The sequence below is a fragment of the Podarcis raffonei genome, chromosome 8 (genome assembly GCF_027172205.1).
Source record: "Podarcis raffonei isolate rPodRaf1 chromosome 8, rPodRaf1.pri, whole genome shotgun sequence".
NCBI lineage: Eukaryota > Metazoa > Chordata > Lepidosauria > Squamata > Lacertidae > Podarcis > Podarcis raffonei.
The window spans coordinates 89,337,288-89,363,348 of record NC_070609.1 but is presented as its reverse complement, the minus strand read 5'-3'; the positions used below and the strand labels follow the sequence as shown (position 1 = coordinate 89,363,348).

General features: G+C 45.9%; 1 protein-coding gene across 1 annotated transcript in view; it reads left to right on the top strand.

Annotated features, from left to right (window-relative positions):
- Window positions 1-26,061, top strand: part of LOC128420068 (tetraspanin-15-like) — an 86,481-nt gene that overhangs the window by 18,315 nt on the left and 42,105 nt on the right. Inside the window, exons 2-4 of the mRNA XM_053401474.1 lie at window positions 2,042-2,227; window positions 19,281-19,355; window positions 24,132-24,227. Of these exons, the coding sequence (XP_053257449.1) occupies window positions 2,042-2,227; window positions 19,281-19,355; window positions 24,132-24,227 (357 nt within the window). The remainder of the gene's footprint in view (window positions 1-2,041; window positions 2,228-19,280; window positions 19,356-24,131; window positions 24,228-26,061) is intronic.

The following is a 26,061-nucleotide window of genomic DNA, read 5'->3' as shown; positions in this document are numbered from 1 at the left end:
GCATCAGCCCTAATTGGGTATCCCTGTTTAGAAGTGGGGCAAAGCCTAGAGGCATTTAATGGAACTGTGCATCCAGCTTGACCCAAAAGATGCTTTGGTACCTAGAAATTCCCGAGTGAGGCACTTTCCTCCTCCTGTGCCCCTCCATTTTTTCCCCCAGGTGGCCAAGCTAAAAATGACTTTGATTCCAGATAGTTCCCGGTAGCCCATCCCAGCTAAATCTCCATTGTCAGCCCCTGTAGCTTCGAGTTTCAGCCACACAGTCTCTAGCATTTAAAATATTAATTCATGCAACCTGGGGGGGGGGGAAGCTTTCCAACATCTCCCAGAGATTCCCAAACAGACTGAGAGCGCAGAGGCAACTCAGTGGCCCTTTCTGCAACACCAGCTGCTTGTGGTGCTAAGGCAAAGGGCAAAGCAGCTGCCATCTTGTACCCCTGTAACAGCCGTGCTGGCAGGTGGGTACAAGGGAACCTGCATCGTCTCCGCAGTGGGACCAGGGTTCAGCATGCCTAGTGGGTCACATGGGGACCTGCTTCCTCCTCCCTTCATGATGTTTCTGAACCAGGGTGGATAAAAATCAATGATTTAAAAAAGTATATTAAAAAATCAGATTTTTAAAATTTAAATCAGATTTCTTTTATTTAAATTGGATTTTTAAAATAAAATGCTTTTGGAGGGAAAATCTTTATAAAGATAGTTTTCTATTTAAGTTACATTATAGTCCAAAGGCTATTCATCGGGAAATAAGGATTTGTTTTACGTTTTTCATGTGTGCTAAAACTCAAAGTTTTTTGTTTTTTTTAAACCGTTTAACCACATCAGTTAACAAACATGGATACATATGCTATAATGTTATTGTTTTAATTAAATAAATGGTTTAAATTGTTATTAAGGAAATAATTATTTTTCTCCTTCAATAAAGTACAGCAGAAAAGTTGTCCAAATACAAACAGTTAACTTATTAAACCTCACAGTAGTTTCATAATTATCTGTCTGTATTTCTAATAGTATAACCAAATCAGTAATTTTTGATATAACTGTAAAAACTACTCTGAAAATATATTATTCCAAAAATGAAACCTTGATCTGGTTGTAAATATTAAGATTATACCAACAAGAACGAGTCTTTCTGTAAAAAAAAAAAAAAAAAAAAAAAGATTTAAATCAAGTCTTACTGACTAGTGATTTAAATCAAATCCACCCTATTCTGAACCCTTTCTCTGCCTCCCTCTCTTGCTCTGTTTAGGCAGGTCAGGATGTAAGAGGAAGTGGAACTGCGCTGGGCAGCAAGAACAGCGAACTTGGCGATTTTGTCTTGGCTCCAGAACATGTACAGTTATGGGTTCCTCACCTCAAAATGGATATTGTAGAGTTGGACAGAGGCAGATTTAGGGGACCATGACTGGTTTGGTCACACTGACACCACAGGGGATGTCACAACAATGATTTAGAATGGAGCATGAGATGCAGGGAGACCTAATTATGGCATCACACAGGGGGCGCTGAAACCTGAGACCCCAAGGTCTGCCACTGAGTTGGAAAAGGTTCGGAAAAGAGCAACCAAATGATCAAGAGGGTGGAAAGTCTCCCCTATAAGGAAGGGTTGCAGCATTTTTGGTTTTTAGGTTTAAAGACAAGGTGAATAAGGCAGCATGATAGAAGTTTATAAAATGATGCAGGCAGAGCAAAGGTCTTCCTCCTCTCTCATAATGCTAGAAATCCAATGAAGGTGAATGTTGGAAGATTTGGGACAGATAAAATAGACCCTATGGAACTATGGAACTCACTTCCACAGGAGGCAGTGATGACCACCAACTTAGATGACTTTAAAAGAGGATTAGACAAGCCTATGGAGGGCAAAGCTATCGATGGCTACTAGCCACAGTGGCTCTGCTCTGCCTCCACAGTCAGACGCAGCGATGGCCTGATCTTGCAGACTCTTCTGCTGTTCTTAATGGCATTCACTCCCGAAGCCCTGCCCAATTTTGAGTGGCCTGCAACCTTGTGACCAATGTTTCCCCTTCCTTCCTCTTTGCAGATCATTGGCCTCGTGATATTGTGCATTGGCATCTATGCCGAAGTGGAAAGGCAGAAGCACCGGACCCTGGAAGGGATCTTCCTTGCACCAGCGCTGATTCTCCTCCTCCTCGGCATAACAATGTTTGCTGTTTCCTTCATTGGGATGGTGGGCTCCCTCCGAGACAACCGGACGCTGCTGAAAACAGTAAGGCTGCTTCCCCCCTTCCTCCACTCCTGGAACTCTTCCAGCTCCAAAATTCATAGAATCATAGAATTGCAGAGGTGGAAGGGACCCCAAGGGTCATCCAGCCCAACCCACTGCAGTGCAGGAGTCACAGCTAAATAATTCCTGATGGCCATCCAACCTCTGCTTAAAAACCTCCAATGAAGGAGAGTCCACCGCTTTCCATGGGATTCTGTTCCACTGCCAAACAGCTCTTGCCATCAGAAACTTCTTCCTAAGGTTCAGTCAGAATCTCCCTTCTGTCATTTGAATCCATTGGTTTGGGTCCTCCCCTCTGGAGCAGCAGAAAACTAGCTGGCGCTCTCTCCCAAGTAACAGCCCTTTAGATATTTCATGGTGGCTGTCATCTCAGTCTTCTCCAGACTAAACATATCCAACTCCCTCAACAGTTAGTAGTTCTCAAAGTGTTGAGAATGTACTACTGCTCCTTCCTTCTGATATATGGCAGTTCTGTGGGCACAGAGAGGGTCTGCATGGCCCAGGTGTCGACAGGCGCCAAATGCTCAGACATTATTACACCAATTCTGTTTGTATAAGAGGCTATCTGTATCCTTCCGGGTCCAATTCATAGTTCTGCTGGTTACATTTATGGCCCCTAACAGTTTGGAGTCAAGTTACTTGAAGGACCACCTTCACCCATGTTAAACCTGCCAAGATGGGTGATGTGGGGAGGGAGGGAGAAGTCAGGCTGTTGGGCACGAAAGTTTCAGCCTTTTCTGTGGTGGCCCCATGGCTGTGGAGCGCCTTGCCTCCTCCTTGCTGTTGTTTAAAGGTAAAGGTAAAGGGACCCCTGACTATTAGGTCCAGTCGTGGCCGACTCTGGGGTTGCGGCGCTCATCTTGCTTTACTGGCCGTATGTAAAGCTTTACTGGCTGTATGTAAAGCTTTATGGCTTTACATACAGCTTCCGGGTCATGTGGCCAGCATGACTAAGCCGCTTCTGGCGAACCAGAGCAGCACATGGAAACGCCGTTTACCTTCCCGCCGGAGTGGTACCTATTTATCTACTTGCTGAGGGAGCCGGCATACAGCTTCCGGGTTTCTGGCGAACCAGAGCAGCGCATGGAAACGCCGTTTACCTTCCCGCCAGAGTAGTACCTGTTTATCTACTGGCCGAGGGAGCCGGCATACAGCTTCCGGGTCATGTGGCCAGCATGACTAAGCCGCTTCTGGCGAACCAGGGCAGCGCATGGAAACGCCGTTTACCTTCCCGCCGGAGTGGTACCTATTTATCTACTTGCACTTTGACGTGCTTTTGAACTGCTAGGTTGGCAGGAGTGCTGTTGTTTAGGTGGGCTCTAACAATGTTTCTATTCATTACTGCTTTTAGCAAAGGTGTGGGAAAAGACAGAACTGGGTTTTGGAAGTGAAATGTTTTACTGTTGCTATTTTATTATTATTGTGTTGGTTGATATTTTATATGGTTTTATACATGGGGAGATTTGGGGTGACATGTCATACTCCAAGTAGATCCACTGAAATGGGTGGATTTAAGTAACTTGTGTGATTGATTCAATATGGCGGACCTCTAAGCAGCCCCAGTTGCTGTGGAATATGCATGCCACCCTATTCTGTTTGCTTCAGATAGTTATTTTGAGAGCCCCAAATGTGCTGCTAAATTGCCTCACAACAGGAGCACCTCTAAAAGATGGGAAGCCTCTACAGGGGTTTGCTTCATTGCCCACGTAAACATCATTTGATGTGAATCTTAATTTATTTTCACTCCAAATTGCTTTTTGGGTGCAAGGGATGACTCTTGGATAAACATTTGTGGGGTTTCTTAAATGATTTTTGCATATGAAGTGCAGAGAAAAATATTTTAATTTTAAAGAAATTTAATTTCAAGAATTGGACAGAATGCGGGCTTCTTTCTCCATCTTCTCCCTTCTCGTCCTTCAGAACTTTTTTCTGACTCCTCGGGAAGATAGAGGTGGTCTGAAGTGGAGAAGAGAGAGAGACTGAAGTTGATAAAACAAGAAACTTAATCTCAGGATGTGGGTTCAAGCCCCACTTTGGGTAAAAAAATTCCTGCATTGCATGGGGTTAGACTAGATGACCCTCATAGTCTCTTCCAACTACTCTATTCTTATGATTTTTCAGGAAGAAGAAGAACCCCCTCCAGAGTGTTGGGAGGTTTTTTGCGGGTATATTCTGCAACTTCTTGTTGATGCAATGCATTAGGGACAAAACAATTAGTCAGTGGAATAATGTCTGAACTGTTCAGTATACATCCAGCTCTATTGCACTGCATCAATAACTGCATCAATAAAATGTTACAGAGTACTCCCACACACACACACACACAAAAACCCCAGTCTGTAGTGGCTCCATCTTCTCCCTTCTCATCCTACAAACTCTTTTCTGGCCCCTGTTTGCTTTGCAACAAAGTTCCCCCCACCCCTTCAATGGGCTGGGGGCTGCTGCAACTGGAAACCAGGCAGGCTGCCATATTCCCCCTGCAAAGTCTCGGCTGGAGCATGGCTGTTCCATGTTGTAGTGCTGTTCAGGTGAGACATTGTGAGGGAACCTGGTGGCTCCTGCCCACTTGAGCCAGGGGGGGGCGGGAATTTTGCTTTAAAGTGAGAAGTGGGAGGGTGCCCCCATGTTTACCAGGAAGCACCCAACCCCCAAATGTTGACTTCTTCCTGTCCCCCACTCCATCACCACCAGTGAAAAAGTTGCCCCCAAATTCCTTCCATTTTGCCACCAGCAGACGAGGTGAGAGGGCCTTGTTTCCTCAGCCCTAGAAGTACAAGCCCAGGCAATGGAGTCTTCTTGCTGGCCTTTCTTCAGATTGCAGCTGGAGAAAGACACTTCCTCCCTCTTCCCATTCTTATGGTGTCTTTGTTCTGCATGCAGGCATTTCAGAACAACTGGCACACACACACCCTTTGGTTTGGCTCCTGTCTGCTCTGTGTAATAGGATGTTGAATGAAACAGCTTCGTCGTTAAACAACAGGGACAAAAGCATTTTTCTGGCTGAGGATGGAAGGGTAGCATTTCTCAGTGGCCTTTGCGGGAAGTCTTAGGTTTAATAAAACTGTTTCATAACCAAGATAGCGGGTGATGACAAATACCGCTCCAGGGCTAAGTGGCAGAATTCAGGGCTGTTTTGACACAGTTTGGGAACTGGTGAGCGAAATCAGACAGATAGATGCAGCCTGATGTTCTTTTGTAGGCAGGTGCAGATCCCACACACACACATGTTACAATAGATGTGAGAAAAGGAAGTGCTTCCTTTCTGTCATTTCCTATAAGCCTGAATGAAAAATTTAATAGCCATTCTCCTCCTCTTCCTCCCCCCAACCCTTGAAACTGTTACTCTGCAGTTCTGGGGGCTCTCTGTCAAATTATAATTCCAGGATGCTTTGGTTAACTGGAGTTGGGGAACCAGGATATTCATAGTTCCAGGTTATGAAATGGATATGTTTAGGGAATAGCAAGGCCTTGTGTTTTCAAAAATGAAGTCTGATGGGGGCATCAGTGGATGATGCTCAACCCTTGATGTGCTCCTCTCAAACTCCTTCTGTTCTCAATTTATTGTCTTCATTACACAAGTCTGGTTGTTCTTCTGCTGAGCAGGATTCTTTTGCTATGTCATGGAGACCTCAGCTCTTGCCCTCCCGTATGTTATGACTGGAAGAAGGTGAACCCGGAGCAGAGAGGCAAAGGGCACTCTCCAATGGATAGTCAGCATCTCTGTATTTTAAGTTTATTGGGAGGAGGCATGGTCCAGAACTCATTCAGGAACAGCAGATCCTTCGGGACTCCATAGGTGGCCTTTGTTTTTGCCGCACAGGAATTGTGGGGTTAAAGACTTTCTCAAGTGGGAGGTGGCTTTCCCCAGTTGTTTGCTCTGGCTACTGTGGTCGGTGTGGATTCCACCAGTTAGGACAACTTCCTCTGGACAACAGAGTCCTTCTCTTCCCAGTATCTTTCTCATAAGAACAAAAGAAGAGCCTTCTAGATCAGGCCAGTGGCCCATCTAGTCTAGCATCGTGCTCTCATATTGGACGACCAGATGCCTGTGAGAAACCAGTAAGCAGGATTTGACCGCATGAGCCCTCTTCCCTCTGTGGTTTCCAGCAACTGGGATTCAGAAGCAGTGCTTCCACCAGCCGTGGAGGCAGAGCCATCCTGGCTAATACTCATCAATAGCCCTCTCCTTCTCCATCAATTTGACTAATCCTCTTTTAAAGCCATCTGAGCTAGTGGCCATTACTGCCTCCTGTGAGAGTGAGTTCCATAAATTAGCTCTGTCTCCTGAATCTTCCAACCTTCAGCTTCATGTTCACAAATTCTAGTGTTAACAAGAGAAGGAGAAAAGCTTTTCTGTGTCTACTTTCTCCATGCCATGCATAATTTTATAAACTTCTTCCATGTCCCCTCTTTTGACCATTTGTCCGGAGGAGGAGCAGGCTAGTTCTGAAACCCTGCCCTGATTTCAGCCCCTGGGCCTAATACCCACCACTCCTGGTATAACGTAGAGTTACTCCACAAGTATCTGCTGGGTCAGGTCAGTGGCCCGTCAGGTCCAGCATCCAGTTGTCATGACGGCCAACCGGATGCCCATGGGAAGCCTGAAAGCAGGACCTGAGTGCAACAGCCCTCTCCTCTTCTGGGGTTTCCAGCATTCAGAGCACTGTCTGGGTGCTACTTAGTAAATAGGGTGCAAGAAGGGAGTGTAAAACCCTGGTGTGGAAAATAGTTGGAGAGCTTCCCTTGTCACTCAGCAGGTCGTTAAAATATGGAACTCGCTCCAACAGGAGGCAGTGATGGCCGCCAACTTGGGTGACTTAAAAAGGCGATGGGGCAAATTCATGGAGGAGAGGGCTATCGAGGGCTACTAGCCATTACAGGTGTACTCTGCCACCAGTGTCAGAGGTAGCAGCGCTTCTGGATTCCAGTTGCTGGAAACCACAGGAAGGGAGAGCGCTCTTGGGCTTGGGTCCTGCCTGAGGGTTTCACACAGGCAGCTGGTTGGCCATTGAAAACAGGATGCTGAACTAGATGGGCCGCCGGCCTCATCCAGATGGCTCACCTTAAGTTCTTATGGTGATCTTTCTTGGCTGTTCCAAGTCACATCTTCTAACATGTCAGAAAGACTTGAAAGTTTTTGTCAGTTCAATGACAAATGTGTGATATCCTCTTGCTTGTGTCCACACACACCTCCGGCAGTTTTGAAACTGGTGAGCCATACTGTGGCTGTGTGAGAGAGGCGAGTGATCCATTAGTGGTGAGTTACAAGTTACACCTGGCATCCCTCACACCTAGGTTGTGTTTGGTTAAGGCTAGATCCACACCTGCCACATCTCAAACATGGGCTGTTTTTGGATTAGGCTAAATCCACTCTCAGTTCCAAACCTTGCAAATGAAATGCTGGAATGCAGTCTCCCAGGGGAGACTTTCCATTTTGTCCAGTGTTTTTACAAGATCTGTTCTGACATTACAAAATAAGATTGAACTTCCAAACTGAATTTTTTTTAGGGTATTGCTGTTTCTCCTTTTGTCAGCGCTGCTGGAACAGCCTGAGCAATTCTATGAATGACACTGGCATTTGTCATGTTCTCTTTAATATTATACTCTGTGCCTATCTGACAAAACTCTTTAAGATTGCCGTGTCTGGTATTTCAATTTTTGGACTACTCAGCTTGGGGTTTTCTTATTGCAATATTATAGAAGGCAAACATATGCATATGGTGACGAACGAAATGCCAGTAGCCACATCAGTCCTTGTGACATATTGATGCTGATAGTTTCATAGAATTGTAGACTTGGAAGGTACCTCAAGGGTCATCTAGTCCAACCCCCTGCAATGCAGAAATCACAGTTAAAGAAGCCCCGACAAATGGCTATCCAGTCTCTCTTTGAAAACCTCCAGTGAAAGGGAGTCCACCATCAGCTGAGGTTGTCCATTCCATTTATTGTTAGGATCCAGAGAACATAATTGCCTTGTTTAGCCACTCAGTACCCATGGATACCAAATGCATGAGTGGGCTCTCGAGAACGCTTCCAGATAGCCCTGCTCCCTAGATCACCACAATCACCTCCACAGCCAGTATATGACTGGAGTCGGTCTTGTTTGGTACCCATGCTGCTGAGCAGTTGAATATGACTAACACTGCTGAACAAGGACTAGCTCCTGGAATTTTTGTCATGTCTAAGACAAACATCATTAACAACCTCTGGTGATAACCAGCAGTTCCCCTCCCCCGCCAACCCAGCAGCACCACCTACTTGTAATTAGGTGAAGTATTTTGCTTTATTTGGGAAACAGCTGCTACCTGTCTCCACTTGCAAAATCCTTGCTCTGCCTTAGGAAGTCCTCAAGACTGCCCAGTGTGAGAGAGTCTGTTTATTTCAGAATTTATTAATCACTTTGCATTTAAAGAATACCTACTGAGTGTACAAAAATTGGATATAAATCATACTACAAATAATAAACAGTGTTTAAAACGTGAAGCCAACAATAATTAAAAGCTGCAGCATTGAAATGGACCGATTTGAGAAGGCCTGGGGTGGTGGTGGGGAGAATATTGGAGACATAACACTTTGGGGACTTGCTTCACTTCTAGAAAAACATCTAGCTGTGATTTCTGCAATGCAGGGGGTTGGACTAGATGACCCTTGGGTCCCTTCCAACTCTACAGTTCTTGGCCACCTCAAAACAAAAACATGGCAACCTACCCAGGAGAACATTAATTAATTATCTCTCTCCCCTTTGATTATTTTTGAATTAAATTTATGTTCTCATTAAATGATAAAGAATGGTCAGGGGTGGGAGGAGGAAACACAGGAGAAATTTTCAGCAATGTTAGTGAAAAGTGACCAGCACCAGAACCCAGGTTTAAAAAATGCTGGAAATGTGTTTTGTGCTTTTCAATTTCTGTGCTGTTGCTTTTCCTTTTTTTGTAAGCGATACTAAGAAGTTGTTTCACCTCCTGTCTGCTAGCATCCCTGCTCCACTGCAGGCTGAGCTGTGTTTGTATACACTGCAAATCTCTGCTTTCAATTGTGTTGGGTGGGGGGACTGGGTTCCTTGAGTTGGTTTTGTTGACATGCTGTGGAGATGATGTGACTGCATCTCCCGGCAGCCGCAGGAGAGCTGTGTGTGACATGTTTTGTCACTGTGTTCTTCTGGAGAACTGATGAGATGGAAGGTGCTCTTGCTGTTCAGCAGCTGGCAGGCTTCAGGAGCTGCCTTGTGTTTGCCTTGCTTGCCTCCAGGTGAGCTTTCTCTTGTGCCCCTTGCGGTCCAGTTGGAGTGAGCCAGATTTGGGAGGAAGGAGGTGTGTGCCAAGCAGGAGGGGCAGTTTAATGTAACAAAGGATGACACTTTGGGGTTGGGTGGAAATCTTGTCAGTGAGAAGAAGTGAGGGGAGCAAATTCTGTGCTAGGTATCATTAGGAAAGGTACTGCCAGTATCATAATGCCATTATACAAATCCATGCTGTAGCTGCATTTGGAGGACAGTTCTGGTCACCTCACTGTTGCAGAGTTGGGGAAGTGTTCAGAAAAGGGCAACCAAAATGATAAAGGGGGTGGAGCAACTCCCCTGCGAAGAAAGGGTGCAGCATTTGAGACTTGTTAGTTTAGAGGAAAGGTGAGTAAGAGCTGACATGATAGAAGTTTAGATAATTATCAGCGACATGAGAAAAGTGGATAGAAACACAGTGGTACCCCAGGTTAAATACTTAATTCGTTCCGGAGGTCCGTTCTTAACCTGAAACTGTTCTTAACCTGAAGCACCACTTGAGCTAATGGGGCCACCTGCTGCTGCCACTGCGCCGCCGAAGCACGATTTCTGTTCTCATCCTGAAGCAAAGTTCTTAACCTGGAGCACTATTTCTGGGTTAGCGGAGTCTGTAACCTGAAGCATATGTAACCCGAGGTACCACTGTACCTTGGGTTAAGAACTTAATTCGTCTTGGAGGTCCGTTCTTAACCTGAAACGGTTCTTAACCTGAAGCACCACTTTAGTTAATGGGGCCTCCTGCTGCCGCCACGTGATTTCTGTTCTCATCCTGAAGCAAAGTTCTTAACCCGAGGTACTATTTCTGGGTTAGTGGAGTCTGTAACCTGAAGCATCTGTAACCCAAGGTACCACTGTAGCTGTTCTGCCTCTCTCATAATGCTAGAACTCGTGGACATGCAATGAAACTGAATGTTGGAAGATTCTGGACAGATAAAATAAAGTACTTCTTCATGTGGCCAATCAGTTTCAGTTTATCTGAAGAAGTGTGCATGCACACGAAAGCTTATACCAAGAACAAACTTAGTTGGTCTCTAAGGTGCTACTTCCACAGGAGGCACTGATGGCCTTCAGCTTGGAATTAAACGAGGATTAGACAAATTCATGGAGGAGAGGGCTATTGGTGGCTGCTAACCAGGATGACTATACAGTAGTACCTTGGGTTACATACGCTTCAGGTTACAGACTCCACTAAGCCAGAAATATTACCAGTACCTCGGGTTAAGAACTTTGCTTCAGGATGAGAACAGATATTGTGCTCCGGCGGCGCGGCAGCAGCAGGAGGCCCCATTAGCTAAAGTGGTGCTTCAGGTTAAGAACAGTTTCAGGTTAAGAACAGACCTCCAGAATGAATTAAGTTCTTAACCCAAGGTACCATTGTACTCTGCCCCTGCAGTTAGAGGCAGTAATGTGTCTGAATACCAGTAACTGGAAGCCACAAGAGAGGAAAGCGCTCTTGGGAGTTTCCCACAGGCATCTGACTGGCTACTGAGAGAACAGGGTGCTGAACAAGATGGCCAAAACCAACAGGCTCTTCTTATGTTCTTACGTAACTTCCATCTCTCTGGGTACGTGTCAAGGCGGCCTCAGCTTCTTCGGGTCTCTTGATTTATGATGCAGGGCCTCAGCCTTCACCAAGCAGGTCGGTGCCCTTCAGATTATTTTGACTCCAGCTCCCACCAGCCCCAGCCAGCATGGCCTGTGCTCAGAGATGATGGGAACTGTAGTCCAGCGATACCCAGAGGGCCCCTAGTTTTCCCACTCCTTCTTTAGAGTTGGCTCTTACTTTGTGTGAAGCAATCCTTTCCAACACACGGGAGGACCGTGTGAAAAAGCACAAGATGCGTCTCTAGATTTTTAGTTGATCTTGTAGTTAAATCTCAGAGGTGGTTGATCTTTGTAAAGTCATGGGATTGCTCCTCCCTTGTGAGAATCTGGCTTCTGCAAGCAGCACAGTGTCTTGTTCATAAATAATGGATTTTAGAGTTCCATTGCTTGTCCTTGGTGTCAGTCTGGTGTGGCCCGCCTCCTTCATTCTAGTTGGCCTCCAGCTGCAAATGTGTAATGAAGGAGAAAAGTGTTCCTCACTCGTTATTTCTGTGTGGAGATCTGTGAGATGCAAATGGGCAGCAACCTGCCTCCCTCCCTTCACTCTCAAATATTCTTCTAAAGGCTGCAACAGCCAAGTCAAGTGTAGCAACAGACAAGCCTGACAGAAACGAGCTAGTGATAGGCACCTTTTCAAGCACATCTTGGAGACAGGATTCTGATCCTTCAAGGCAGCTGAAAGTATAAACACCCATCGTTCTCTGCTTGGTTGTGGAAAGATCTTACTGCCCTTTCCACATCCACATTTGAATTTGTACCTTATTGTCATCAGTCTCAGATGATGTCTCTTGGGCTTCTTATATTAGTGTTGTCACACATCACCCCAACCTCCAAGCAGTGAGAGACTCCAGGGGTTACAGAAATTTACTCAGCTTCAGTTTCCTTGGATTGAAGTTGTTTTTCCATGAAGTGAGTGCTGCCATGTGCTCCTACAGAGGGCATGAAAGGGATGTGTGTTTGAGAGAAGAACCTGCCCAAATTGCTACCCAGTTCTTCAGTGGTGAATTGAGAAAGTGTGTGTGCGTGTTTCAAGTTAGCCCACTGTTTTGGCCCCAAACTGTAAGGATGTGCTTACCATGTTGCTGGTGGAAATGGCAGAAATGGTGTGATGGAGCCACATCAATAGTCTCCTGCAAGAAATGCAACTCCCGTTTAAGGCAGGGTGAGGCTGGCTCTGTGCAAACACACCAGCGGAGCCATTCCAGCACTCCTGCTATGATACCGCTTTAAATAGCGGTATCTGGGAGCTGTAGTGTGTTAAGAATGCTGAGAGTTATTAGGAAACTCCTAATTCTGCTCCCTGAGCTACAGTTCCCAGCCTCTGACAACTAACCGTACATCAAAGGAAACTCTGGGAACCATAGCTCTGGGAGGGAACTAGGGGTCTCCTGATGACTCTCAGCACCTTTAAACTACAGCTCCCATAATTCTTTGGGTGAAGCCATGACTATTTAAAGTGGCACCATGTATGTATGGTGTGAGTGTGGCCTTAATTCAGCTTGAGCCTAATACGTTAAGTCAGTGTAGGTCATGCCAGATAACAGCAGGCATTGGGCACTCTGGCAGATGCTGCAGATGGTACTCACCCAAGGGGCACCGTGAAGCATCCTGAGGCCTTCTGAAGGCTGGCTAGTCAGGACCTCTTGTTACACCTGCCCCTGGGGAGAAACTGCCTGTTTTTTCAAGGGACATTGCTCAGGTCTGCAGCCATTCATTCTTGTGGCAGGGGGGCAGTGAGGAGTGCATGGTCAGAGGACTTGAGCAAAACCCCAGCTAGGCCTGTGCAGGCATCATTCAAAACCAGTTTGAAGCCCACATCATGATAACCGTTTCATTATATTTAACCGGCAATGAATTGTGAACAGCCTTCAAAACGCCACAGGGTGGTATAATTGCAAGCAATTTGAGAAGTCCTGTCCCTGTGTGGGCTGATTGCTGGCTGCCGCCTTCCAAAAACCATTTTGCCTCCCCCAAAGTGAGACTGACTGGCTGGCTGCTTCCTTCCAAGCGGCAGGAAGGAGAGGAGAGCGGGAAGTGCTGAGATGGACCATGCTCTGTCACAGCTGGCTCCCTCTGGCTGGCTGGCTGCCTTCCCTTTCAGCTGCATTTCCCCTCCCCAGTCCCTCCTATGGCGGAACAGTGCCAGCCTCAGCACCTCCCCTTAACCACAGTATTGGTGCTTTAAGAAAGAGTGCTGCCCCTCTGTTCCTTCCTTCCTTCCTTCCTTCCTTCCTTCCTTCCTTCCTTCCTTCCTTCCTTCCTTCCTTCTCTCCTTCTCCTGGTTGCTCCTTCCCTCCCTCCCTCCTCAGCTGAGGCACCGCAATCCTGCACGTTGCTGGGAAGGACAGCCCAGCCACCCCTTTCAGACATCAAGATATACTCCTGGTATATCATGATGGCTAGCTGGTGAAAAATCATTATGTTGAAAACCAGGTATCGCCCAGGCCCAACTTCTGACCTGGATGGTCCAGGGATGAGGGATGGTGGCTCACCAGGCAAAACCTCCCCCCCGCCCCACTTCTGAGGCCAGAGAACATGCCAGGTGGGGAAAGAGTGGCCCCTGTCACTGCCGTAAGCACTTCTTTCCAAGGAGGCATCATGAAATAGTCCATGGAGTCAACCCTCCTGAAATTATGCCCCAATTTTCAGCAGGGTGAAACAGCCTGCCCTTGATTTTGACCCATATCTGGAGATTTTGGAGCTTGGCACCTTTGTGTACAAAACAAGTACTCCACCACTTTTGAAAAAAGATGGGATCTGTATCTGTTTAGCAAAGAGGCTAGAATAAAGCAATTCAAATTGAGTACACATATAATCATGTAACAAACAAGTGGTTGCAGGGGGCAAATAATAAGTGAGAAGTGCCAAGGTTAAGGGCCTGAAGTCAGTACAGATTGGGGTTTGCAATCTCAGAGGTCAACCTTCTGGGGCACATTTGCAAACTGAAGGAGCTGTTGAGGGTGCCATGCACACAGGTACAACCAACAAGCACAGAGAGTCTCTTTCTCCCACCACCACCCCTCTCTCTCTCACACACACACAATCTCTCACACACCCGTCCCACCAAATCAAACTTGAAAAAAGCTGTATATCAATTACACCAGTGCAGGTCTCTGAGGGCGCATTTGTGCTTGCAGGGGCCACACGGGTGACCCATGAGTTAGGCTGCCCTTTGTTGATGTATCTGTGATCCCTTCCTGAGACCCTGGAGAATTCCTTTCCATCAGTAGAGGCTGTGCTCAGCTAGATGGACCAATGGCAGCTTCGTATGTGAATTCCCACAGTCAAAGTGGCAGCAGCATGTCTGATTCCCTCCAGCTGAATGAAGACTGAGCAGGCCAGCTCTCCTCTTGAAAGCAGTGGGTGGAACTGAAGAGGATGTGGGTTTGCCTTGCTGGCACAGAGCCCTCGTTGCCTGTGACTTGACTTGAGAGGGCTAGAAAATGCATCCCAAAGCATTGCCTTCTGTTTGCTCTGCAGATCTCTAGCTGGCTGGTGCTGATAATGGCAGTCCTAGCACAAAACAGCCAAAGGACTTCAGGTTTGGGGAAGGCTGTGGAATGGGTGCAAGGAAAAAGTCCAAGGGTGCAACGGGTTTTTAATAGGGAGAGGAGTTTGGTCTTGATTCTGAAGATGCTTTTAATGGTCCCAGATGCACACATTCTGAGTCGAAGACTCTGCAGGGACACTGTAAAAAATTTACAGAATCCATTTAATAAGTTGAAAAGACCACTTTAAATGATAGTGTCAGAAGCCTTCATGAAGATCCAAAAAGAACAAAATAGCACAGCCTATTTACTGGGACAAACCGAACTAGAAAACTTACAATATTTACTTTAAAAGAACACCAGTCTAATCAAGCACCAGCAGCTGCAACACAGTGTGATGTTGTGTCTGCTGGATGTAGAGCACCTTGTATGCAACACCACTAAAGGCATTGAGTTGCCAACAGCTAAGCCCTCCTCCACAGGTATGTCGCTGTGTCAGAATCAGTCCCCACCCACCTTTGCTTCCATGGTATCAAACTTCACCCACAAAGGAATGTGCTGTTCTGATTTGGCTTTTGCATGTGCCTACACAGCAAGACGCGGGTGGCACTGTGGGTTAAACCACAGAGCCTAGGACTTGCCTATCAGAAGGTCGGCGGTTCAAATCCCCGCAACGGGGTGAGCTCCCGTTCCTTGGTCCCTGCTCCTGCCAACCTAGCAGTTCGAAAGCACGTCAAGAGTGCAAGTAGATAAATAGGTACCTCTCCGGCGGGAAGGTAAACGGCATTTCCATGTGCTGCTCTGGTTCACCAGAAGCGGCTTAGTCCTGCTGGCCACATGACCTGGAAGCTGTACGCCGGCTCCCTTGGCCAATAAAGCGAGATGAGCACCACAACCCCAGAGTCGGCCATGACTGGACCTAATGGTCAGGGGTCCCTTTACCTTTACCTTTACCTTTACACAGCAAGACAGGCTGGTGCTTGCAGCTCCGCAGTGAGCAACTTGCTCCAATGGAGGCTGGAGGTGGACTTCCGGGTTAGCGCCATCGTCTATTGGCGGATTCCCTCCGAGCTCCGGAGGGAATCGGCTTAGTAGGGGTCGGGTCCTGCCGCGGCGGCGACGCGGGGACCCTCAGAAACCACAGGCGCTGAAGCCTGTGGACCTGGTGACTTGGCGGGCACCATTTGCACCCCCCCGACCCGCGAAGGAGCCTTTTTAAAGGCTCCGGAACGGGGGACGGAGAGCGGTGCGGTGCTGAGAGTCGACTGCTTCCCCTACTGAGTGAAGCCGCATGCCATGGACGGAGAGCGCTGACTTCTTTCTCTGAACATTTGGACTAAAAGTAACAACCCGTGAGTAATACGAAAATTGGACTTAAAAAGGGAAATTTTTCTTGGGAATTAGGCACGACCGGGTAAGGTGCAAAGAGGAAGTCCGCCTACCCGCCTTGTAAACATCTTAAAGCAAGGATTTTATAACTAAGGTTGAGAGAACATCTTTCTCTTTTGTGGATAAAAGCAATCAACTCCACGTTTTGGCAATATAAGTGATTGTGCTGGAGGATAAGAGCTAATATTGAGAGCGGAATTGTCACCCCTCCCCCAGGACCCGGGAGCGATCAGTGAGAGAGCCTGCTGAAGAGATATAGAAGATTTTGACAGCTGTCAAACTAGCTGTCAAAGTTGGGAAAAAAGGAGAACTTTGTTTCTGTTGTCTTTGCTGGTTATATTTGTTACAATTTGGTAACAAATTGTTAAAAATAAAGAAGAAAAGGCTAACTTGACTTTTGGGTTGGAACTGGAAGATACTAAGAAACCAGAACCCCGGTAGAGGGGGTTCAGGACATTACAAAAATGGCTGTAAGTGGAAAAACACTGGCTGAACTGGAGAGGACTTTTTTTCTCTTGGGAAAGTTACAAGAACAAAGTGATGTTTTGGCTACAAATGTTACAATATTGAATGGAACAGTAAATAAAGCTACTGAGCCTGGAAGGGACTTGACTCAAGTCTTTGCAGCTGAACAAAAAGGTTTTGCAGCTGAACTAAAAATCTCTGCAGCTGAACAAGAAAAGAAATCTGAGAAATTTGAGAAGGTGAGGAAAGAGATACATGACGATTTGAAGGAAAAGGAAGGAGGAGCTATAATGCCACAGATGATTAAGGAGAGCCAGAGGCCGGTTAAGATGGATACAAAGGAAAATAAGATCAGGATGATGAAAATTTGGTTTGAATTGAAGAATGGAGAATGGAGAGATCTCCTTATGTGGAGATCTGAAGACCTATGGATTACAAACCTGGCTAAAGTGGAAACTGGAGCTTTTGGGACATTTGGACTTAAGAGAAGCAAGAAACAAGATTTTGGCTCCACTTTTAAATATGGAGGCCTGGCTGGAAGAAACATGGACCTTATTGGGACAGAGCTTCTTCGAGATTTGGTGTTCAATATAAAGGACTATCAAAAAAACCGGCAGAGAGGAATTGAGAGAGAATTAAGAGCCTCGGACGTGAGGTCGCCAGGCTGACAGCAGATAGACTGATCGACATTTGCTGGGGTTCGAAACCGGGAAAGGGGGGGTGGGGCTTAGGGAATCCAAAGGGTGTACAATTATACTCTGTTTCTTTTAATTTTGTTTTGCCACGAATATAAAAATGGGGAATTCGTGGAAGGGAATTGGGGTCGACCTTAGAAAAAGATTTTTAAGAATAAGTATTGATGTATAAAGACTGAGGTTTATAAGTTAAAATTGGTTAACTAAAATGAATTAAAGAAAATAAGGTAAAGTTTGGGGACAAGAACTTGCCGAGCTAAAAATTGGAACTGGAATACAAGAAGGGGAGGTGTGGGGAAGTCAAGGAAATTGGTTATTGATAGTAAGGAATGTAAATTGTATGTGTTTTTAATTTTTTTTTGTTTTTTCTTTATTTTTTGAAAATTTCAATAAATATTTATAAAAAAAAACAAAAACAATGGAGGCTGGAGGTGAACTGGGGACTTCCAAGGCCCTTCATCCAGTTTGCTTCTAGCTGAAGGTTCTGTAAAGGGACCATCCCCTGCTGTTCTTTACACAAATGCTTTTCCAAGGCTAAGCAACCGCTTCTTCTCTCATTTCAAAATGTTACTTGAGCCATGTTCAGTTGCATCTTGTCTGACAACAAGCTTCTCTCCCTGTTGTTGAATTCTTTTCTCCTGTGGTAAACCCATCCAAGTTAAATGAAATTAAAAGCAAGCAGTTAAATACTCTCTGGGTTATTGTGGAAGCAGGCACCACAAAGTGATTAATTTTGGCCCCGAACTCGGTGCTGGAACAGTAATTTATTGTCGAATCTGGAACTGATGGGCTTCTTAAGGATGGCTGATGGCAGTTTGTGTTTAATGGAATGAGGGATGTGTTCCTGTTCTCCTGTCCCATTGAGAATGTGATAAATTGGTAGCTGAACCCTTTATTAACTATCTCGTCTGTTTTGAACTTGAGCCAAATTTCTTTTCCTTACTTAGCAGGTGACGTTATTGCCAGGCACTTGAGCCAAATTAATCCTCCAAGAAGCTCTGTTAAATTTGGCCCCCTTAGCAAATAGAAGATGATGTCTCTTGTCACAAAATAATGCAAAGATTAGAGGGTTCCAGCCAAATATGAAGGTCGTGCAGGATCACTGTCAAGTGGGGTTGAAGCAAACAACAATTAAAAATCAGCCTAATGAACATGTACTCTCTTTAACCTCTTTCTTGGTCCAACGTTAAGTACAGCTTTCCAGTACAATCATACCTTGGAAGTTGAACGGAATCCCTTCCAGAAGTCTGTTCGACTTCCAAAACATTTGGAAACCAGAGTGCGGCTTCTGATTGGCTGCAGGAAGCTCCTGCAGGATAGAAGCCCCAAGCTTTGCCCAAGACACAAATAAAATGATGTCCCCCCCCGTGCCCAGGAAGGATTGGGGGGGCAGGGAAGCAACATGTTTGGGATGGGTTGACAAAGATGCAATAAGAAGGTGGAACCAGTTCCTTCTTGAGGAGTTTAGAGGTGCTGAACCTCTTTTCCCTGGCCTTTGACTCCCATGATGAGAGCTTTTGCAGCCCATCATATTCCCATGACTGTAATCTGTTTTAACGGTTTTTAATCCTGAATTTTAAATTGTTGTAAGATGCCCTTGTACCTGTTGGTACAGGTTGGTTGGTTGGGTGGGTGATGATGATGATACAACCCTGTCCTCCAACATTTCACAGGTGAAAATGGACCTACCTTCACCCCAGTTTTCATACCAGGCATCACTGCCTCTCTCCGATTTCACATTGATGAAGGCTTGACACTGCGAGCTGAATTATCTTATTCTGCTGTCACCTGATTTAAAAGCCAAGGGTGGGTAGGAAGGGAAATGTGTGGAGCTGAACTGCCCAGGGGGGATGGGAAGAATGTTCTGTGTCTAGTTCATATTTCAGCACAGCCACAGGATGCCAGGTGGGAGAGCACAGCTATGCCAGCTAGGACTGATGGACATCCAGTTTGGTGTTGGCCTGACTTATAGAAGCCGGGGGGGAAGTTATTCATGGTTTTTTGTGACCTCTTAAAGCATCTGTGACTGGACTAACGGTCAGGGGTACCTTTACCTTTACCTTTAAAGAACTACAAAATCCCCTTCTCTTCCCCACCCTTCTCTCTTTTCTGCCTAGTTCTTCTGGGTCCTGCTGGCCATCTTTATTACTGAGCTGCTGCTGCTGTGTATCGAAATAATCTTTGAAAAGCAGGTGAGCCTCCCACATGAGTAATTACAATGTGTGTTTTGACCCCTTTGGGAGAGACTGGAGATCATCTTGTTCAGTGGACTGTGAATGTTCAGAAGGACTGGCAGGTTTGTTTTTTTACCCAAGTAATTTTTCTGTGTGTGCATAACTTAACAGCCATGCCAGAGCAATTAGGTGTATGATTGAATGCCGAGCTCTTTTCTCCACACTTTGTTCTCCTCTTCTTTCAGACTGAAATTTGTCTCTGCCCGATGAAACTGCAGAACTTTGAGAAATCATTTCTGCATTGTTTCAGACTGGCACCAGGATATAGACAGGAGCAGTAGTTGTTGCACAACCAGGGGTGCACAGATCCTGCTCCATAGCACAGCACCTGCCCTGCCCATGCAAACCCATCTTCCTTCTTAAAAGCAACAAAAAGAACAAGGAGCCCCAAGTCCTCATGGATGCAAAGTGTGTCACTAATGCCGTGACTCCCAAAATCACTCCCAAGCTCAAAATGACTCCATAAGTTGCACTCATTGTTTTCCATCTTCATGCAATGCAGAGTTAGACCATGGAACTGGCTTCCCCAGGAGACAGTGAGAGCCATCAATCTGAATGACTTTAAAAGAGGATAAGACAAATTCATGGAGGAGAGGGCTACTGGTAGCTACTAGCCATGATGGCTACACTCTGCCCTCCACATTCAGAGGCAGCAGTTCTTCTGAACCCCAGTTGCTGGAAACCCCAGGAGGGGAGAGGGCTCTTGCGCTCAAATCCTTCTTGCTGGTTTCCCCCAGGCATCTGGTCAGCCACTGTGAGAAGCGGATGCTGGACTAGATGAGCCACTGGCCTGATCCACCAGACTCTGCTTATGTTCTTCTCAAGGAGCTTCAGGTTCTCATGGATGTGTAACAAATTCTGAGACTGCAACAATCACAGGCTGCTTTTCACTCTCAAGTCCTTAATAATTCTGTAAATTACATGGCTTGTTTTATATCTTTTGCCTAGAGCAGAGGTGAGCACTGAACAGCAGAATCTGCAGGTTAGGGTTGTTAGATTAATTTGGTCAGATTCTGGACACGCTCTCTGGTGCCTATTTAGGGCGTTAGATGGTTTTCGTTGTTTTTAGAAGCATCTTACCTTTGTAGAAACAGAAGTGCAAGGCACACACTATTTTGTCAGGTAGACCAGTCTTACTGGTTAGCATCGCATTGACACTTTCTCTCCAATTAATAACATTTATTTAAAGGTGGTACTTCTCTCCCCACCTTTTAATTTGCCTTTCAGACCCTAGCTTTCTAACTGAATTAAATAATGTAAATCTAACCAGCATTTGGGACGCGGGTGGCGCTGTGGGTTAAACCACTGAGCCTAGGGCTTGCTGATCAGAAGGTCGGCGGTTCGAATCCCTGCCACGGGGTGAGCTCCTGTTGCTCGGTCCCTGCTCCTGCCAACCTAGCAGTTCGAAAGCACATCAAGTGCAAGTAGATAAATAGGTACCGCTCTGGCAGGAAGGTAAACGGCGTTTCCGTGCGCTGCTCTGGTTCGCCAGAAGCGGCTTAGTCATGCTGGCCACATGACCCAGAAGCTGTACACCGGCTCCCTCGGCCAGTAAAGCGAGATGAGCGCCGCAACCCCAGTCAGTCACGACTGGACCTAATGGTCAGGGGTCCCTTTACCTTTACCTAGCCAGCATGTATTTATTTTTAATGACCAACACAGTCTCAGAGAGGGGAAGCAGCAGCACTAAGACCCAGCCCCTCATAGCTCTAGGTAGCTGACATATTTTGTGGCAAACAGGTCCAGGAGTTCAGAGTCTAGCTGCTCTGCTTCAGGTGAGGCAAGCAGCGTGGGAGGGTGCCAGCTCTCTCCTCTGCTCATGTGCATGCGCAGACACCCACCCACCCACCAGCTCCTCTTCCCATGTTCGGAAGCCCCAGCATGTTGGGAACACACATCTAGAAAGGCAGCAAGGAGGGTTTCAGGGTTTTCCCCATGCAGATAGCTACTGGCCACAGTGGCTGTGATCTGCCTCTGTGGCTGGAGGCAGCAATGCTTCTGAATACCAGTTTCTGGAAGCCACAGCAAGTGAGAGGGCTCTTGGGCTCAGATCTGGCTGGCTGCTGTGAGAAAAGGATGCTGGACTAGACTGGCCACTGTCCTGATTCAGCAGACTCAACTTGGGTTCTTGTGTTTTTAAATCTCATCCATCCAGATTTCTAACCTGTATTTGCAACTGAGCTTTTGTGCTGCCCACTGTTCATGCCTGACTAGGAAACAAAATGTGTGATGGCTCTCTTCTCCAGATGAATGTAGGAGCTGCCCTGGGGGAGTCAACTGCTTGGGCAGGAGATTGACTGTCTTTTTAGAAGGTTGGCAAGGTTGTCAGCTATGAGACAACTGAATTTTTTTGTATGTGGTTTTCCTTTAAGTTAATGTTGGGGATTTAAGGGGGAGAAATACCTGTCAGCCTCATCTTAAGTATGGAAGTGTTGAAACTGACATTTTGTGTTTTGTGTTTGGGATACAGGGTTTTTTTTTGGGGGGGGGTTCATAAAAAAAATATTCTTTGTGTTTTCCACCTTGACATGCCTTCACTTCTCCCTGGCTGTGCCTTCTTTGCTCTGTCAGATTCCTCTTCTTTGTATTCACATTTATTCTCCAGCTCACCCAACCTCTGTAATTTTCATGTCAGAATTAATTAGGCCAAGTAAGTTGGTGAGTTTGTGTGTTTAAGCAAAAAAAACCCAAACAGCTTCTTTTCATTAATATTTCTCGGGGTTCGTGTCTGGTGGGGCTTTGTCAGAAGTCAGATGGCAAATGTTCCTTCAGAAGGTACCTCCTCCGGCATTAGGGGCTCAGCTTTGAGGGATGCAGGAACCTTCTGAAGTATTTGTGAAATGCATTTTAGATTCAATTACTGCTTAATTTGAAGCATCTGCCGTGTGAAAATAACCCCAAGGGTATGTTCTCTAGGAATATATGGGAAGAATCTTTGATTGCATCCATCTTGGGTTTCTCTCTATATATGTATCTTTTTTCTAGTAAACTTTGCTATGTGCATAATTAAATTTATCAAAAGCAACTGCTTAAAAATTGAAAAGCAATGTCAGTGCCCCATGCAGAGCAGCCTTCCCCCCAACCATCATTTTGCTTATTCATTTGCATATTTTTCTTAATTTTCATGGTTGGATTCAGGACACAAAATGCAGCACAGGATCTACAGTGTGTGGATTTTTACAAATGTGTTCATGGATGTCATGGAAAGAGAAGGCTCTTTTGCAGAATCAAGGCTGTTGAAAGAATGGGGGTGTCTTTTTAAAAAAAAAAAGATGATGTCCTTCACATGAGAACTTTGAGGGACTGAGTTTTAGTTGCTTAGTTGTGCCCAGTTACAGGAGAGACCCTTTGCTTTCTTCAGAGGCACTGTGTCCTGTGACCCATTTTTCAAACACAAAGGAGACCCCTTCACAAAGGAAAAGCTTTCAGGTGTTTCCGTTTTTGAAGGGAACAGCACCACAAATATATTGCTCCAGGCCAAAGAGCTTTCCCTGCTTTAAGTTCTTTGGGTGGGGCTCTGGCATGTTTTGGAATATAAGAGCTCAGCTGGGCTTTGGGCTTGATGGGAACAAGTCCAGCTCTCTGTACTGAGACCTTTCCCAGGTCCTCTGATGCTGACCCTCGTCAGTGGCAGAATGGCAGCAGGCTACCTGCCTCTAGTTGTCAGTCCTCGGTTCCAGGCTCTGTTCCCCACAAATCTCACTGGGCACATAACAAAGTCTCTGCCTGGTCAGAAGAGGAGCTGTGCTGAGCACTTGCAACTCCAGCACTTGTCCATTGCCAAGAATACATTGTCCAAGAATACACCCTGATGGCTTCGGGGCACCATCTCTGTAAAGGTAAAAGTAAAGGGACCCCTGACCATTAGGTCCAGTCGTGGCCGACTCTGGGGCTGCGGCGCTCATCTCGCTTTATTGGCCGAGGGAGCCGGCGTTCAGCTTCCGGGTCATGTGGCCAGCATGACTAAGCCGCTTTTTGGCGAACCAGAGCAGTGCATGGAAACGCCGTTTACCTTTCCGCCGGAGCGGTACCTATTTATCTACTTGCACTTTGACGTGCTTTCAAACTGCTAGGTTGGCAGGAGCTGGGGCCGAGCAACAGGAGCTCACCCCGTCGCGGGGATTCGAACCGCTGACCTTCTGATTGGCAAACCCTAGGCTCTGTGGTTTAACCCACAGCGCCACCCACGTCCCATCTCTGTAGAAAGTGCCAAATCTCTTCCTGTCGTGTTTATGAAAATGCTTGTTGTCTAAAAGGTCAAAGAGAAATGGACCGTGATTATTTCAAAGCACTGCCTTTCTATAGCCAGTACAGTGGTACCATGGTTTACGAACTTAATCCATTCCAGAAGTCCACTCTTAAACCAAAGCCATTCTTAAACTAAGGTGCGCTTTCCCTAATGAGGCCTCCCACCGCCAGGGCCCTTCCACCGTTCGGATTCCGTCCATAGACAAGATAGAGTTTGCTAACCGGAACACTACTTCCGGTTTTGCAGAGTTCATATACTGAATAGTTCGTAAACGGGGCTGTTCTTAAACCAAGGTACCACTGCACTACTGCTTTCTGAGGGTGGGAGTTGTTTAGCAACTGATGCTCTGACAGCACATTATTTGTTGTCCCTGCAAGGGAGATTGCACCAAGCCTTGCAATGTTGTGTGAAGGCCTTTCCTTGCTAACCTCCTATCTGTTGTTGGAGAGCATTTCTCTCACATTTGGGACTCTGCTTCTTTCCAGATGAATGCAGTTTTCCATTCCACTGTGCAGGATGGGATAAGACACTACTATGATGATTTGGACTTCAAGAATATTTTGGACTTTGTCCAGCAAAAGGTAAGTTTTTGTTTTTCTCAGTATGAGCATAAAGTATTGGTGGGTCTGGGTAGGGTGAGGTCTGGGAACTAAGGCTGGTGAGGGAGTTGGGTATGTTTAGCTGGGAAAGAGGAGACTGGGAGGTGATAGGAGAGTCATCCTCTGATTTCTAAAGGGCTGTCACATTGAAGGAGCAAGCTTGTTTTCTGCTGCTCCCCAGAGGGTAGGACCTGAACATCTGGATTTAAGTTGCAAGAAAGGAGATTCCAAATAAACATTAGGAGAAACTTTCTGACGGCAATAACTGTTCAACAGTGGAACAGATGACCTGCGAAGGTGGTGGACTGTCCTTCATTAGAAGTTTTTAAACAGAGGTTGGAAGGCCATCTACCAACCTTAGCTATGATTCCGGCATCACAGGAGGTTAGAATAGATAACTAATAACAATTCTGTTATTATCAGGCTGTGTACAAGGTTTTTTGACTGACCTCAGAACAAATGGAGACCGCCGGTTCCTCTAGAGTGGACTGTACAATCTAGGATGGATTCTGACGTCCATTCTGGGCTCTGAAATGGTTTCTGCACATGTAGAGTATCCAGCACAGGTATAACAGAGGTGGCGTCAAATGTTGTGTGGTGAGGCAGGGATGTGCCACCCGTGCTTAGAGGCCTCTGAGCCCAGTGCCAGGTTGTTGTAGTCAACTGTGCATACACCAGGGGTATATTAGGTGAACTGGAGACTTCTCCTGGCCCACACTAAGCCTTGCCTTACACTCTGCACCCAAATAACATACAAAACATTATGTTAAGGGAATTGCTTGCAAGATTGTGCACAAAAATGTGTACAGTAGGAAAGATGCGCACTAGAATGCTGACAGGTATTTCCAAAAGCATAAATTGAAAGCTGACATGGAAATTCAGGGAGCAGACATAAAAACTGGGGAAAGTAGAAACCAAGAGAAACTGAAATTGATCAATTTCTCCATCCCAACTCCCAGTGACTATTCCTTCACTCTTTTACAAAGAGATCAGGCAATCAAGCATTTTGGGAGGAAATGTTCCAGATTACTCCAACAATGTTTTTTGCAGCTGCAAATTGCTTCTGTGTTCAAAACTGGCCAACAAAACTAAGCAAACATTATGCTTTGTTTTGCTCTTGTGTATATCATTAATTACCACTTGAGTACATGATAAAGTTTGACATCTTCATCTTTCATCAGTAGAGGAAATATTGTGGAAAAACAAAGTCCTGTGATTGCCAATGCAAGTGTGTGTGTGTCTTGTTGTTGTTGTTGTTTAGTCATTTAGTCGTGTCCAACTCTTCGTGACCCCCTGGACCAGAGCACTCCAGGCACTCCTGTCTTCCACTGCCTCCTGCAGTTTCGTCAAACTCATGCTGGTAGCCTCGAGGACACTGTCCCACCATCTCGTCCTCTGTCGTCCCCTTCTCCTTGTGCCCTCCATCTTTCCCAGCATCAGGGTCTTTTCCAGGGAGTCTTCTCTTCTCATGAGGTGGCCAAAGTACTGGAGCCTCAGCTTCACGATCTGTCCCTCCAGTGAGCACTCAAGGCCGATTTCCTTCAGAACGGATAGGTTTGATCTTCTTGCAGTGTGGGGAGTTTCTGCTTTTCAAATGAGCAGAATTTGAATTCTTCCACCTGCCTTGCCCCATCCTCCAGTCTCTGCTTCTCAATTTGTATTGTATTATTTTATGCACTGTGACTTGCCATTGTTTTATTGATTATAGTTTAGAAATTATTTATTATAATTGTTAAGAATGGATTTTTGTTTAATTTTTTTATATGCTGATATTTAATATTATTCTATACTATAATAATAATAATAATAATAATAA